The sequence below is a fragment of the Neoarius graeffei genome, chromosome 7 (assembly GCF_027579695.1).
Source record: "Neoarius graeffei isolate fNeoGra1 chromosome 7, fNeoGra1.pri, whole genome shotgun sequence".
Classification (NCBI taxonomy): Eukaryota; Metazoa; Chordata; class Actinopteri; order Siluriformes; family Ariidae; genus Neoarius; species Neoarius graeffei.
The window spans coordinates 85,150,060-85,165,621 of NC_083575.1; the positions used below are offsets into that span (position 1 = coordinate 85,150,060).

Here is a 15,562-nt window from a genome sequence, read left to right on the forward strand (position 1 = left end):
ACTGACACGTTTCTATCTGGGCAAAACAAACACGTCAAGGAGCTAATATCGGATATCTGGAACCGACCAACGCGGATAAATAATACACTTCCGTTCGTAGACTCTACATCGCTTCGCTTCTTATTTGCATAAAATTGTGTTTAAAAGGCACCGGTTCACGTGTTGCTTGATATGTATACCAAGTTTTGTGAAGATATCTTCAGTAGTTTTTAAAGATATGGCCCGGAAATGAAAACATGAATAAATACGCAGGTGATTATTAAAAAAAAAAAAAATTTAAAATCATATTTAAAAAAATCAATTATAATTGATTTTTTAAAAAATACGATTTAAATTTTTTTTTTTTTTAATTATCACCTGCGTATTTATACTCGAACAATTATCCACCTCAGGCTCAGTGAATTCACTGATGTTCACCGATCTCCACTTCACCTATGGCGAATAATTGCTAATTAACACCACGTACTAAGTAAATGTCATTGGTTCAATTCGTCACATGATGTTTTATGGTTCTGAGGAAGGAGTTGTTATTGGGTCGTCTCTCCTGAGTACGAACTGGGAGCACACCTGTTCCGCCATCCGACTCCCTATATAAGCACTCCGGCACGCTGCGAAGTATTGCTCTGATCATACCGAACCTTTATTGTTTTGACCTGATTCTTCGCGATTCTGATCCTTGCCATGTTTCAGAGACGGTTATTTCCCTCGGACATCCTGTTTGCCGACTGATCGACCTTTAGCACGAACTTGACTTTGATTCTCGTCTCAAGATTTGGATTTGTTTACGACGAACCCGCTCTCCTGCCTGGCTTAAAATCTTTTTACAAGACATCCGCTTCTTGTTTGAAATTAGTCCTGCATGATCACGCACTTGCATTTAAAAAAAAAAAAACAGCAAAACGACAGCTTTCGTAGCTCCCATTTTGGATGAAGTACGGATCCACGATTTCGAAGCGAACACCAAAGGTGCGATTATTAGCCCCGCCCCCAAAATGTCCCGAGTATAAAAAGGATGAAAAATTTTGTTCGTTCCGCCGACATTTTCCTGCTGCTCTAAATCGGTCCGTGTCTTGTCGAAAATAGTTGATTTCGGAACGGTTTGTTTCATCGCATCGCTTGTGGTGGGAGAATACTGACTCATGACACAGCGAGACCTTCTCTTTAGGCTCACGCTGGTGTTTTGGGCTTGTGAGATGAAAAATAAAATGGCTGTTATATAAAAGAGTTCAATACGCTTGAAGGGCTGCATGAGGACTGGAGAGAGAGAGAGAGAGAGAGAGAGAGATGTCTCAGTTCTTTTTTATTTCCATCGTGCTATAGGTGCCTCTTCGGGGCGACACCGGATAGGACAGGATTATCAAAATCAATCAATCAATCAATCATTCATCTTTTTACGTTTATACACTGTAAAGTAAAAAAAAAAAAAAAGATAAAAACTACGAAGTTCACGGAAAGGCTGTTCAGCATCCTAAGCAGCTTTGAACTTCAATCCAAAAATTCACCACCCTGGCATTTCTGCAGCACTGTGAGATATTTGTATAGATTTATACGCGGGCACAGAAACGTGCCGTCTCTGAAGATGGTGACGGATGAAAACCGCGAGCGAGTCAAAACACCTCTCGGTGTTGAACTACAGTTGCCCATCTTCTAAAGTTCAGATAAAGATTGGGCCCGTGGCCCCAAAAGAGCAATCGATTGGTTTGTTTTGGCACAGCACTGCTGGGCATGAAAAGGATATCGACTGCGCAACATGAAAAGGAATTGACCCTCGAGTTTCTGCCTAAAATGCAGCAGTGAAGTGAAGGGCTGAAGGAAAGGCGTTTGGGATGATGATAGTGGTGGTGGAGGTTGGGGAAAAGCAAAAAAAAATAATAAAGAAAGAAACAGAGTGATAGAAAACAACAAGAGGAATAAATAATACAAGACCACGACTGAGAATTTTGCAGAGATTTCCACTTGTTCTAATTATTTCCTCAAGTCTCAGACACTAGCTCAGTCCGCAGCTGTCTGACCCCCTGCCCCCTCCCCTGCCTTCCCGTTCCCGCAGATCTCAGCCGGAAAACATGCGAACGATGAGTTCATGGAAGTGAACGCGCCCAGTCTTGGAGCTCCATCTCTCAGGGCCTTCCAGCATCAAGCTGGGTTTTTTTTACGGTCATCTAGACCGATGCGGAATTCTCAAATCTGATTGGTCTGAAGGTGTTAAGACGGACTTGAATGTCGGAGATGCTGGACGCGGCGTAACCTTTCTTAGAAGCGAAAGGCTTTGCTGTGGCTCCTTCGTGCTGCGCTTGAAATTGACGGGCTTCCGCTTCTATTTATTTTGGATGTATCCATGGAAACAGTGGACTGTTAATAGTGCAGATTCTCCATTCTGATTGGTCTGAATCGTTTTCTATAATTTTACAGCAGCTTTGACGGTATTTCCGTCTGCACGGCAAAGCGGATTTATATTCACGTACGTTATCACTTTCGTGGTAACGACATACAGTGGATGTCAAACGTGTACACAGCCTGTTAAAATGATCGCTTTTTCTGATGTTAAAAATGAGACTGCGATAAATTATTTCAAAACTTTTCCCACCTTTAATGTGACCTATAACCTGTACAATTCAACTGAAAAACAAACAAATCTGTTCAGGGAAAAACAAAAAATAAATGTACAATAAGCTGGTTGCGTAAGTGTGCACACCCTTAAACTAATACTTTGTTGAAGTACCTTTTGATTTAATTACAGCATTCAGTCTTTTTGAGTTCGAGTCTATCAGCCTGCCACATCTAGACTTGGCAATATTTGCCCACTTTTCCTTGCAAAAGCGCTCCAAATCTGTCAGATTGCGAGGGCGTCTCTTGTGCACAGCCGTCTTCAGGTCACCCCACAGATTTTCAATTGGATTTAGGTCTGGGCTCTGGCTGGGCCGTTCCAAAACTTTTTTGGGGTCATTGTTGTGCTGAAAGATGAAATTCCTCTTCATCTTCAGCTTTCTAGCAGACACCTGAAGGTTTTGGGCCAAAATTGACTGGTATTTAGAACTGTTGATAATTCCCTCCACCTTGACTAAAGCCCCTGTTCCAGCTGAAGAAAAACAACCCCAAAACATGATGCTGCCACCACCATGCTTCACCGTGGGGATGGGGTTCTTTTGGTGATGTTTTTGTACCAAACATACCTTTTGGAATTGTGGCCAAAAAGTTCAACCTTGGTTTCATCAGACCATAACACATTTTCCCACATGCTTTTGGGAGAGTTGATGTATTTTTGTTGCAAAATTTAGCCGGGCCTGGATGTTTTTCTTTGACCCTACCTCATAGTCCAGACATATGGAGAATACGGGAGATTGTTGTCACATGTAGTACACAACCAGCACTTGCCAGAAATTCCTGCAGCTCCTTCAGTGTTGCTGTAGGCCTCTCGGCAGCCTCCCTGACCAGTTTTCATCTTGTCTTTTCATCAATTTTGGAGGGACATCCAGTTCTCGGTAATGTCACTGTTGTCCCATATTTTCTCCACTTCTTGATGACGGTCTTCACTGTGCTCCATGGTATATCTAATGCTGTGGAAATGTTTTTGTCCCCTTCTCCTGACTGATACCTTTCAACAGTGAGATCCCTTTGAGGCTTTGTAAGCTCTCTGTGAACCCTGGCTTTTGCTGGAGGATGCGACCGAGTAAATGTCTGAACTTTATTTGGGGTTAATCAGAGTCATTTTAACTGATGGCAGGTGTGAACCCAAAAAGACTGAATGTTGTAATTAAATCCAAAGGTGCTTCAACAAAGCATGAGTTTAAGGGTGTGCATACTTATGCAACCAGCTTATTGTATGTTTTTAATTTTTATGTTTTTCCCCGAACAGATTTGTTTGTTTTTCAACTGAATTGTACAGGTTATAGGTCACATTAAAGATGGGAAAAGTTTTTAAATTATTTATCGTGGTCTCATTTTTTTTTACATCAGAAAAACCTGTCATTTTAACGGGGCGTGTCCACTTTTTATATCCACTGTACATAACGACTCATCATATAAACTGATTGGGTTAAAAAAGAAACATTGTTGAAAGAAAAAAAAAAAATATATATATATATATATATATATATATATATATATATATATTACATTACACGGTGGTGCAAAGATCTGAAATTTATCTTCGAGCGGTGAATGTACATTTCATGAGTGAGCGAGCCGAATGAGTAAAACTATTTTCAACATGGGAAGATAAACTTCATATCTTCGCACCGCTGTGTAATGTTCTTTACATTATATGGACACATCAAAAAAAAAAAATACACAAGTTCATTAAAAGAATTTTAATTTTGAACCGGTTCGCCATTTTGACAACGCATGCCTGGTCAGTAGGAAAACGCTGGGAGTGACGTCATTGGAGTGAAATATTGGGAAATACAGTACTGCGCAGGAGGGTGGCACGGTGGTGTAGTGGTTAGCGCTGTCGCCTCACAGCAAGAAGGTCCGGGTTCGAGCCCCGGGGCCGGCGAGGGCCTTTCTGTGCGGAGTTTGCATGTTCTCCCCGTGTCCGCGTGGGTTTCCTCCGGGTGCTCCGGTTTCCCCCACAGTCCAAAGACATGCAGGTTAGGTTAACTGGTGACTCTAAATTGACCGTAGGTGTGAATGTGAGTGTGAATGGTTGTCTGTGTCTATGTGTCAGCCCTGTCCAGGGTGTACCCCGCCTTTCGCCTGTAGTCAGCTGGGATAGGCTCCAGCTTGCCTGCGACCCTGTAGAACAGGATAAAGCGGCTACAGATAATGAGATGACTACTGCGCAAAAGTCTTCGGCACATGTAAAGAAATGCTGGAGACCAAAAAATAGCTTAAAAATAATGAAATTAAGTGTTTCAACATTTAAAAATACTATAAACAGTAATCAGTAAGCCATAATAAACGAAACAAAGTCAGTATTTGGTGTGAGACGACCCTTTGCTTTAAAAAAAAAAAAAATAGTAGTCTCAGGTACAGTGAGTGCAGTTTGATAAAGAAATGAACTGTAGGTTTTACTGAGCATCTTCCAGAACCAGCCGCGGTTCTTCTGGACACTTTGACTGTCACACTCGCTTCTTCATTTTGCACCAAAACCCAGCAGCCTTCATTATGTTTTCTTTTTTAATCCCTTATGGAATACGCTGCTCAGATACAAACTTTTTTTCTTCTGTAACATTTAATTTTGTGCTGAAAAAAAAAAAGAACTTTTGAATTCTAAAATTATTTTGTACCGACTCGATAATGTAGAAATCATAAAATAGAAATCTATAACAAAGTTTGTATGAAAAAAATAAAATACAGTGCCAAAGACTTTTGTACAGAACTGTAGGTCATTCAGATCCACAATGTATTTTGTATGAAAAATGTGAATTTTTCAACACGAGAAGATAAACTTCAGATCTTCATGCCAATGCGTGATTTTCTTTTTATTACAGAGACACATTCACAAACAAAAAAGTACTCAAATTTATCAAAACAATTCATACATTTCCTCACGAGTGATGTATAGAGATTTAGGTCACGGTTTTGGTTCTCCGTGTCCCAGATGAAAAATATGAATGACGTATTTCCCAGTAAAACACTCGTGTCTATGTAAAATATATATTATATATACACAGTGGTGCTTGAAAGTTTGTGAACCCTTTAGAATTTTCTATATTTCTGCATAAATATGACCTAAAACATCATCAGATTTTCACACAAGTCCTAAAAGTAGATAAAGAGAACCCAGTTAAACAAATGAGACAAAAATATTATCCTTGGTCATTTATTTATTGAGGAAAATGATCCAATATTACATATCTGTGAGTGGCAAAAGTATGTGAACCTCTAGGATTAGCAGTTAATTTGAAGGTGAAATTAGAGTCAGGTGTTTTCAATCAATGGGATGACAATCAGGTGTGAGTGGGCACCCTGTTTTATTTAAAGAACAGGGATCTATCAAAGTCTGATCTTCACAACACGTGTTTGTGGAAGTGTATCATGGCACGAACAAAGGAGATTTCTGAGGACCTCAGAAAAAGCGTTGTTGATGCTCATCAGGCTGGAAAAGGTTACAAAACCATCTCTAAAGAGTTTGTGTACAAATGGAGGAAATTCAACACCATTGTTACCCTCCCCAGGAGTGGTCGACCAACAAGTTCACTCCAAGAGCAAGGCGTGTAATAGTCGGCGAGGTCACAAAGGACCCCAGGGGAACTTCTAAGCAACTGAAGGCCTCGCTCACATTGGTTAATGTTAATGTTCATGAGTCCACCATCAGGAGAACACTGAACAACAATGGTGTGCATGGCAGGGTTGCAAGAAGAAAGCCACTGCTCTCCAAAAAGAACATTGCTGCTCATCTGCAGTTTGCTAAAGATCACATGGACAAGCCAGAAGGCTATTGAAAAAATGTTTTGTGGACGGATGAGACCAAAATAGAACTTTTTGGTTTAAATGAGAAGCGTTATGTTTGGAGAAAGGAAAACATTCCATTCCAGCATAAGAACCTTATCCCATCTGTGAAACATGGTGGTGGTAGTATCATGGTTTGGGCCTGTTTTGCTGCATCTGGGTCAGGATGGCTTGCCATCATTGATGGAACAATGAATTCTGAATTATACCAGCGAATTCTAAAGGAAAATGTCAGGACATCTGTCCATGAACTGAATCTCAAGAGAAGGTGGGTCATGCAGCAAGACAACGACCCTAAGCACACAAGTCGTTCTACCAAAGAATGGCTAAAGAATAATAAAGTAAATATTTGGGATTGGCCAAGTCAAAGTCCTGACCTTAATCCAATGGAAATGTTGTGGAAGGACCTGAAGCGAGCAGTTCATGTGAGGAAACCCACCAACATCCCAGAGTTGAAGCTGTTCTGTACGGAGGAATGAGCTAAAATTCCTCCAAGCCGGTGTGCAGGACTGATCAACAGTTACCGCAAACGTTTAGTTGCAGTTATTGCTGCACAAGGGGGTCACACCGGATACTGAAAGCAAAGGTTCACATACTTTTGCCACTCACAGATATGTAATATTGGATCATTTTCCTCAATAAATAAATGGCCAAGTATAATATTTTTGTCTCATTTGTTTAACTGGGTTCTCTTTATCTACTTTTAGGACTTGTGTGAAAATCTGATGATGTTTTAGGTCAGATTTATGCAGGAATATAGAAAATTCTAAAGGGCTCTTTTGTAACGTTTATAGAAGGAGTCTCCAGTGTCCGCACTTTGTAACAGTAAGATTTCCACCACCTGAAAATCTTTTACGTTTTGAAAAGAGAGGGGGGTGGGGGGGGGAAAGAGACACTGATAAGAGAAGGGCTGTTTTTAGTTTTAGTGATAACTAACAATTAACCTGCCTTGCTGATGTTCCAGTACAAACACCAGGAATCGATAAAAGGCTCCACAGGGCTCGACATTAACTCTTTAATCCACTCGCTCAGTCGGACAAGCAGTAAGATTCCTCACTCATCCTGACCAGAACCATTTTATTCCTATGCATTTACTAGTTCAATGAAAGGAACCTGATTAACAAAGTTTATCAAAAAGCAGGTGTAGTTATGATCATCGTTCTGCTTTAATGATTTATAATTCTTCAATAAAACGCAAAACTTTAACTGTAAAAACAAACAAAAACTATCCAACGCCCCATTATTGCTGTTCTAACCCATGACCTGATCTGCAGGTTTAAGAGTCCGACTCACTCAAATTCAAAACTTCTGGAGGAAATAAAGTTAAATCATGATTAATGCAGTAAAACTTGAAGTATAAATTCATAAAAAAACCACAACAACAAAAAAAGTTGGACATGATCAGGGTGACAGGATCACATTGTGAATGAAGAAAAACCGTAAGTGAGTTCGGCAGTGTCGTAAAATTCCCCCGAAATATTTTACCACATTTATGATGGTTAATGTGAACCATACAAAAAATAAATAAATAAATAAAAAAATACACTGAATGTCCGAATGAAATGGAGATTCACCACAGATATTAATTTTATTGAGGTATTTGATCACCGTTTCTCCGATTTCGATGAGTCTAATAATCTATAATTAGATATTACGATGTGGTTATTTTTACACACACACACCTGCTGTGCTCGGCTTCCCGGGAATTTCGTAAACAATAACAAGGCTGAGGGGATTGAACTGGTTTTGTTGGAACTTTGTTGATCCAAGTCTTGAATAATTACTTAAAAGGGTGATTTTCAACAAACATTTGACTTGTCCCGGACAGTCGGACTACCGTTCATGTCAAAACCTGGTATGACGTTGTTTTTTTAAAATAAATATAAAATTTAAATCCTTTGCAAAATCGCTACAGCAGAAATAAACCCACCTCAGGATGTGCTGCTGATGGAAATTAAACACGCTAAAGCTGGACAAAACAATGGTCTGAGATTTGACGAGGTTGGAATAAATGAGCGTTCGTGTGATCGACAGGTTCCGATGCTGTTTGAACATCGGCGCTGCTCTCCGTATGAGGTGAGTAACTGACTGGATCTCAAAGTCTGACACGGTTTGATTTTCCCTCCTTGGCACCGCTTAGAGGCTGACGGTCTTACCTGAGAGTTTCATGAGCAGTTCGGACGCCACCTTGACATTGATATCCTGGCTGAGGATGCTGCCCTCTTGGCGTGGCCTGCTGGGCACCGCGGGGGCGTCGTGTCCCAGGCTGAACGGTGGACATCTCGGCGGACTCGACGCCTCCTCCGCCTTGGGCTCCTCCTTCACGCAGAACCCGCTCTTCAGCGCCTCCTGCTGGTTCGCCGCTGTGACATAGAGATGGGGATAAAGACGGAGTGATGAACCAGGAACCATCTTTCCTTCTGACAACACGAACAAACCAAAAAATAAAATAAAATAATGACACAAAATGGGATTTTCTCCATGTTGATGCTATCACAATAACCGTCAGGCCTTTGAAGCGCAGGAAGAATGCTATTTATTTATTTATCTATCTTTCTGCTTTTTGGTGTTTGGTGCCTCAGGCTGAATTTCTTCAGCAGGCTTGTTTTGCATCTGGGCCACACACAAAGAGCTCGGAGGAGGATGCTGGGAGGGAGGGAGGTGAAGCAAGCAGCACTGCAGGGTTATTTTAGGAGAGACGTGATCGAAGAGCCGGAGTGGCATCCATATACGCTCAGAGCGGAAGGACATACGGGGGCTTTAGTGGACGACGCTATCACATGATCAAGGCCTTTCATCACTTCCTCAGCCTGGAGCACGATCCTTGGCGAAACCACTTGATAAAAATCATACATGTGATCTGAGATTCTGTACATAACCTGGGAACGTTTACAGCTCGAGGTTCGAGAAACGTTCCGAACCTGAACACGAAGTAACTTCCATTTTGTAAAGCACGGATAACTAAACAGATTTTCAGCCATGAAGAGCAGCAAGGAACTCCTGGACCGGGCAACACATTCAGCCTCACCTGTTCCAGGAAATTAAATCAACACTGAGGTGCAGTGACAATCACAGTTCCCACGCCAAAGTTGATTATTTTCCTTGAACACTATGCCTTATAGTGTTTTATTCCAAATCTATCAACAGATTCTGGGTTTCCCGAGAGCGTCTTAACACTAAGAGCGTCTTTACCTGCCTCTTAAGAGCCATCGTGAAGCTAAAATGGTCTTCCTGAATAACATCATAGCCAAAGTAGTCCTTTAGTTCGCGCTTAACTTACGATGGACCTGGATCACGCTTTCACAGCAAACAGCCGAATACACAGAACGCACACGCGCCTTTGAGGGACTCTCACAGTCAACGGGCGGAGCCTGGTGTTGAATCTGCTGCCGGCGTTCAATTATTTTTCTTGTACATTGCAAGTACATCCAGTTAATTATTAAATAAATATATGCAAAACGTTATGAATATATTTCAACGTTATGGAATTGCATATGGATATCGTAGCGTCACATTGATATCGCCACGTTTTAATTAGGCAAGTGATCATCTCAATTAGTGTCAGAAATGAGACGTATTGCATTTCTGCACCTCTCTCGATATATTCATTCGATCTACATTCACTGGATATGAGCAATCGCATGCTCTGATTGGCTACTCTACTACTAGGATATCAGCTCATATACTGTGAGTACAGAAAACCAAAATGGCGGAGCGTGTTGCTGAACCAACCCGGGACGAAATAAAAACTACTCGAAAACAAAACTCCAAAAAATACAGAGCAAGAAAATATGGAATGAAAGTATTTGATGGTAAGAACATATCTTTTTATATTTTTCAAGAATTATTATTATTATCGCATTTTTTCACAAATTGCTACTGTCATTTCGCCGGTTTGTTTACATTCTAAGCAGAAATGGTTTTGTCGGACGTTTTGTAGAAAGTTTTTATTTATCGAATTTGCCAAAAATTCAAAATAAAAATGCTCTGTTTCTCAAAATCCAGTGAATGTGGATAAAATAAAACAGTTATTCCACTCAATCTCGCTGTACACGGCTCATAGACAACTCGGTGCTACGCGCCTCATCGGCTGTCAGCTCATGTACGACTTGATTTCATGGAATAACGGTTTATATATATAAATAATATACTGTATATAAATAAAGGGAGAATATTGCCAACTTGGCATTGTGGATAACAGTTGAAATAATCATGACTGTATGTCTGGGTAACAGTGAATTGAGCAGGCAATTATTTAGCTGATTATTTGCTCATTCTTTCGCATGAACGCATGTTCATTTAATTTAAAAAAAATATGCTTGAAATAAAAATGTTATTGTCTAAAAATGTAAAATAGTTTCAATTATTAATTACCACATTATATATGTGGAGTTTGCATGTTCTCCCCGTGTCCGCGTGGGTTTCCTCCGGGTGCTCCGGTTTCCCCCACAGTCCAAAGACATGCAGGTTAGGTTAACTGGTGACTCTAAATTGACCGTAGGTGTGAATGTGAGTGTGAATGGTTGTCTGTGTCTATGTGTCAGCCCTGTGATGACCTGGCGACTTGTCCAGGGTGTACCCCGCCTTTCGCCCGTAGTCAGCTGGGATAGGCTCCAGCTTGCCTGCGACCCTGCACGGGATAAGCAGTTACGGATAATGGATGGATGGGTTATATATGTAATGCTTAATGATGATACAGTATATTAACAGATTTGAACACTATGTTTCTTTGTTTTTTGGTTAAAAAGGAACACCATGTGACCTCATCAATTGAATTTAGCAACTACAGTACTGATGCCTTTAGCAACTACTAATGCCTTTAGCAACTACAGTATAAAACAGCCTTTAGCAACTACAGTATAAAACAGCCTTTATCAACTACTAATGCCTTTAGCAACTACAGTACGAATGCCTTTAGCAACTATAGTATGAATACCTTTAACAACTACTAATGCCTTTAGCAACTACAGTACGAATGCCTTTAGCAACTACTAATGCCTTTAGCAACTACAGTATGAATGCCTTTAGCAACTACAGTACGAATGCCTTTAGCAACTACTAATGCCTTTAGCAACTACAGTATGAATGCCTTTAGCAACTACAGTACGAATGCCTTTAGCAACTACAGTACGAATGCCTTTAGCAACTACTAATGCCTTTAGCAACTACAGTATGAATGCCTTTAGCAAGTACAGTACGAATGCCTTTAGCAACTACAGTATGAATGCCTTTAGCAACTACTAATGCCTTTAGCAACTACAGTGCGAATGCCTTTAGCAACTATTAATTCCTTTAGCAACTACAGTGCGAATGTCTTTAGCAACTACTAATGCCTTTAGCAACTACAGTATAAAACAGCCTTTATCAACTACTAATGCCTTTAGCAACTACAGTATAAAACAGCCTTTATCAACTACTAATGCCTTTAGCAACTACAGTACGAATGCCTTTAGCAACTATAGTATGAATACCTTTAACAACTACTAATGCCTTTAGCAACTACAGTACGAATGCCTTTAGCAAGTACAGTACGAATGCCTTTAGCAACTACAGTATGAATGCCTTTAGCAACTACAGTATGAATGCCTTTAGCAACTACAGTACGAATGCCTTTAGCAACTACTAATGCCTTTAGCAACTACAGTATGAATGCCTTTAGCAAGTACAGTACGAATGCCTTTAGCAACTACAGTATGAATGCCTTTAGCAACTACTAATGCCTTTAGCAACTACAGTGCGAATGCCTTTAGCAACTATTAATTCCTTTAGCAACTACAGTGCGAATGTCTTTAGCAACTACTAATGCCTTTAGCAACTACAGTATGAATGCCTTTAGCAACTACTAATGCCTTTAGCAACTACAGTATGAATGCCTTTAGCAACTACAGTACGAATGCCTTTAGCAACTACTAATGCCTTTAGCAACTACTAATGCCTTTAGCAACTACTAATGCCTTTAGCAACTACAGTGCGAATGCCTTTAGCAACTATTAATGCCTTTAGCAACTACAGTGCGAATGCCTTTAGCAACTACTAATGCCTTTAGCAACTACAGTGCGAATGCCTTTAGCAACTACAGTATGAATGCCTTTAGCAACTACTAATGCCTTTAGCAACTACAGTATGAATGCCTTTAGCAACTACTAATGCCTTTAGCAACTACAGTGCGAATGCCTTTAGCAACTATTAATTCCTTTAGCAACTACAGTGCGAATGTCTTTAGCAACTACTAATGCCTTTAGCAACTACAGTGCAAATGCCTTTAGCAACTACAGTATGAATGCCTTTAGCAACTACTAATGCCTTTAGCAACTACAGTATGAATGCCTTTAGCAACTACAGTACGAATGTCTTTAGCAACTACAGTGCGAATGCCTTTAGCAACTACTAATGCCTTTAGCAACTACAGTGCGAATGTCTTTAGCAACTACTAATGCCTTTAGCAACTACAGTGCGAATGCCTTTAACAACTATTAATGCCTTTAGCAACTACAGTGCGAATGTCTTTAGCAACTACTAATGCCTTTAGCAACTACAGTGCGAATGCCTTTAGCAACTATTAATGCCTTTAGCAACTACAGTGCGAATGCCTTTAGCAACTATTAATTCCTTTAGCAACTACAGTGCGAATGTCTTTAGCAACTACTAATGCCTTTAGCAACTACAGTGCAAATGCCTTTAGCAACTACAGTATGAATGCCTTTAGCAACTACTAATGCCTTTAGCAACTACAGTATGAATGCCTTTAGCAACTACAGTACGAATGCCTTTAGCAACTACTAATGCCTTTAGCAACTACAGCGCGAATGCCTTTAGCAACTATTAATGCCTTTAGCAACTACAGTACGAATGCCTTTAGCAACTACTAATGCCTTTAGCAACTACAGTGCGAATGCCTTTAACAACTATTAATGCCTTTAGCAACTACAGTGCGAATGTCTTTAGCAACTACTAATGCCTTTAGCAACTACAGTGCGAATGCCTTTAGCAACTATTAATGCCTTTAGCAACTACAGTGCGAATGCCTTTAGCAACTATTAATTCCTTTAGCAACTACAGTGCGAATGTCTTTAGCAACTACTAATGCCTTTAGCAACTACAGTGCAAATGCCTTTAGCAACTACAGTATGAATGCCTTTAGCAACTACTAATGCCTTTAGCAACTACAATATGAATGCCTTTAGCAACTACAGTACGAATGCCTTTAGCAACTACTAATGCCTTTAGCAACTACAGCGCGAATGCCTTTAGCAACTATTAATGCCTTTAGCAACTACAGTACGAATGCCTTTAGCAACTACTAATGCCTTTAGCAACTACAGTGCGAATGCCTTTAACAACTATTAATGCCTTTAGCAACTACAGTGCGAATGTCTTTAGCAACTACTAATGCCTTTAGCAACTACAGTGCGAATGCCTTTAGCAACTACTAATGCCTTTAGCAACTACAGTGCGAATGCCTTTAGCAACTATTAATTCCTTTAGCAACTACAGTGCGAATGTCTTTAGCAACTACTAATGCCTTTAGCAACTACAGTGCAAATGCCTTTAGCAACTACAGTATGAATGCCTTTAGCAACTACTAATGCCTTAAGCAACTACAGTGCGAATGCCTTTAACAACTATTAATGCCTTTAGCAACTACAGTGCGAATGTCTTTAGCAACTACTAATGCCTTTAGCAACTACAGTGCAAATGCCTTTAGCAACTACAGTATGAATGCCTTTAGCAACTACTAATGCCTTTAGCAACTACAGTGCGAATGCCTTTAACAACTATTAATGCCTTTAGCAACTACAGTGCGAATGTCTTTAGCAACTACTAATGCCTTTAGCAACTACAGTGCGAATGCCTTTAGCAACTATTAATGCCTTTAGCAACTACAGTGCGAATGCCTTTAGCAACTATTAATTCCTTTAGCAACTACAGTGCGAATGTCTTTAGCAACTACTAATGCCTTTAGCAACTACAGTGCAAATGCCTTTAGCAACTACAGTATGAATGCCTTTAGCAACTACTAATGCCTTTAGCAACTACAGTATGAATGTCTTTAGCAACTACTAATGCCTTTAGCAACTACAGTGCAAATGCCTTTAGCAACTACAGTATGAATGCCTTTAGCAACTACTAATGCCTTTAGCAACTACAGTACGAATGCCTTTAGCAACTACTAATGCCTTTAGCAACTACAGTGCGAATGTCTTTAGCAACTACTAATGCCTTTAGCAACTACAGTGCGAATGCCTTTAGCAACTACTAATGCCTTTAGCAACTACAGTACGAATGCCTTTAGCAACTATTAATGCCTTTAGCAACTACTGTACGAATGCCTTTAGCAACTATTAATGCCCTTAGCAACTACAGTGCGAATGCCTTTAGCAACTATTAATGCCTTTAGCAACTACAGTGCGAATGCCTTTAGCAACTACTAATGCCTTTAGCAACTACAGTACGAATGCCTTTAACAACTACTAATGCCTTTAGCAACTACAGTACGAATGCCTTTAGCAACTACAGTATGAATGCCTTTAGTAACTACTAATGCCTTTAGCAACTACAGTATGAATGCCTTTAGCAAGTACAGTACGAATGCCTTTAGCAACTATTAATTCCTTTAGCAACTACAGTGCGAATGTCTTTAGCAACTACTAATGCCTTTAGCAACTACAGTGCAAATGCCTTTAGCAACTACAGTATGAATGCCTTTAGCAACTACTAATGCCTTTAGCAACTACAGTATGAATGCCTTTAGCAACTACAGTGCGAATGCCTTTAGCAACTACTAATGCCTTTAGCAACTACAGTGCGAATGCCTTTAGCAACTATTAATGCCTTTAGCAACTACAGTGCGAATGCCTTTAGCAACTATTAATGCCTTTAGCAACTACAGTGCGAATGCCTTTAGCAACTACTAATGCCTTTAGCAACTACAGTGCGAATGCCTTTAGCAACTATTAATGCCTTTAGCAACTACAGTGCGAATGCCTTTAGCAACTACTAATGCCTTTAGCAACTACAGTATGAATGCCTTTAGCAACTATTAATGCCTTTAGCAACTACAGTACGAATGCCTTTAGCAACTATTAATGCCTTTAGCAACTACAGTGCGAATGCCTTTAGCAACTACAGTACAGATGCCTTTAGCAACTACTAATGCCTTTAGCAACTACAG

The 15,562-nt window shown here is 40.1% G+C and overlaps 1 protein-coding gene across 4 annotated transcripts in view; it reads right to left on the minus strand.

Moving 5' to 3' along the window:
- znf827 (zinc finger protein 827) overlaps positions 1-15,562 on the minus strand; it is a 360,579-nt gene that overhangs the window by 130,280 nt on the left and 214,737 nt on the right. For all 4 annotated transcript variants that reach the window (XR_009655091.1, XM_060926541.1, XM_060926539.1 and 1 more), the window contains exon 5: positions 8,547-8,753. Coding sequence is in view for 3 of the 4 variants with exons in the window: in XM_060926541.1 (XP_060782524.1) it covers positions 8,547-8,753 (207 nt within the window). In the remaining variant the exon portion in view is untranslated. The remainder of the gene's footprint in view (positions 1-8,546; positions 8,754-15,562) is intronic.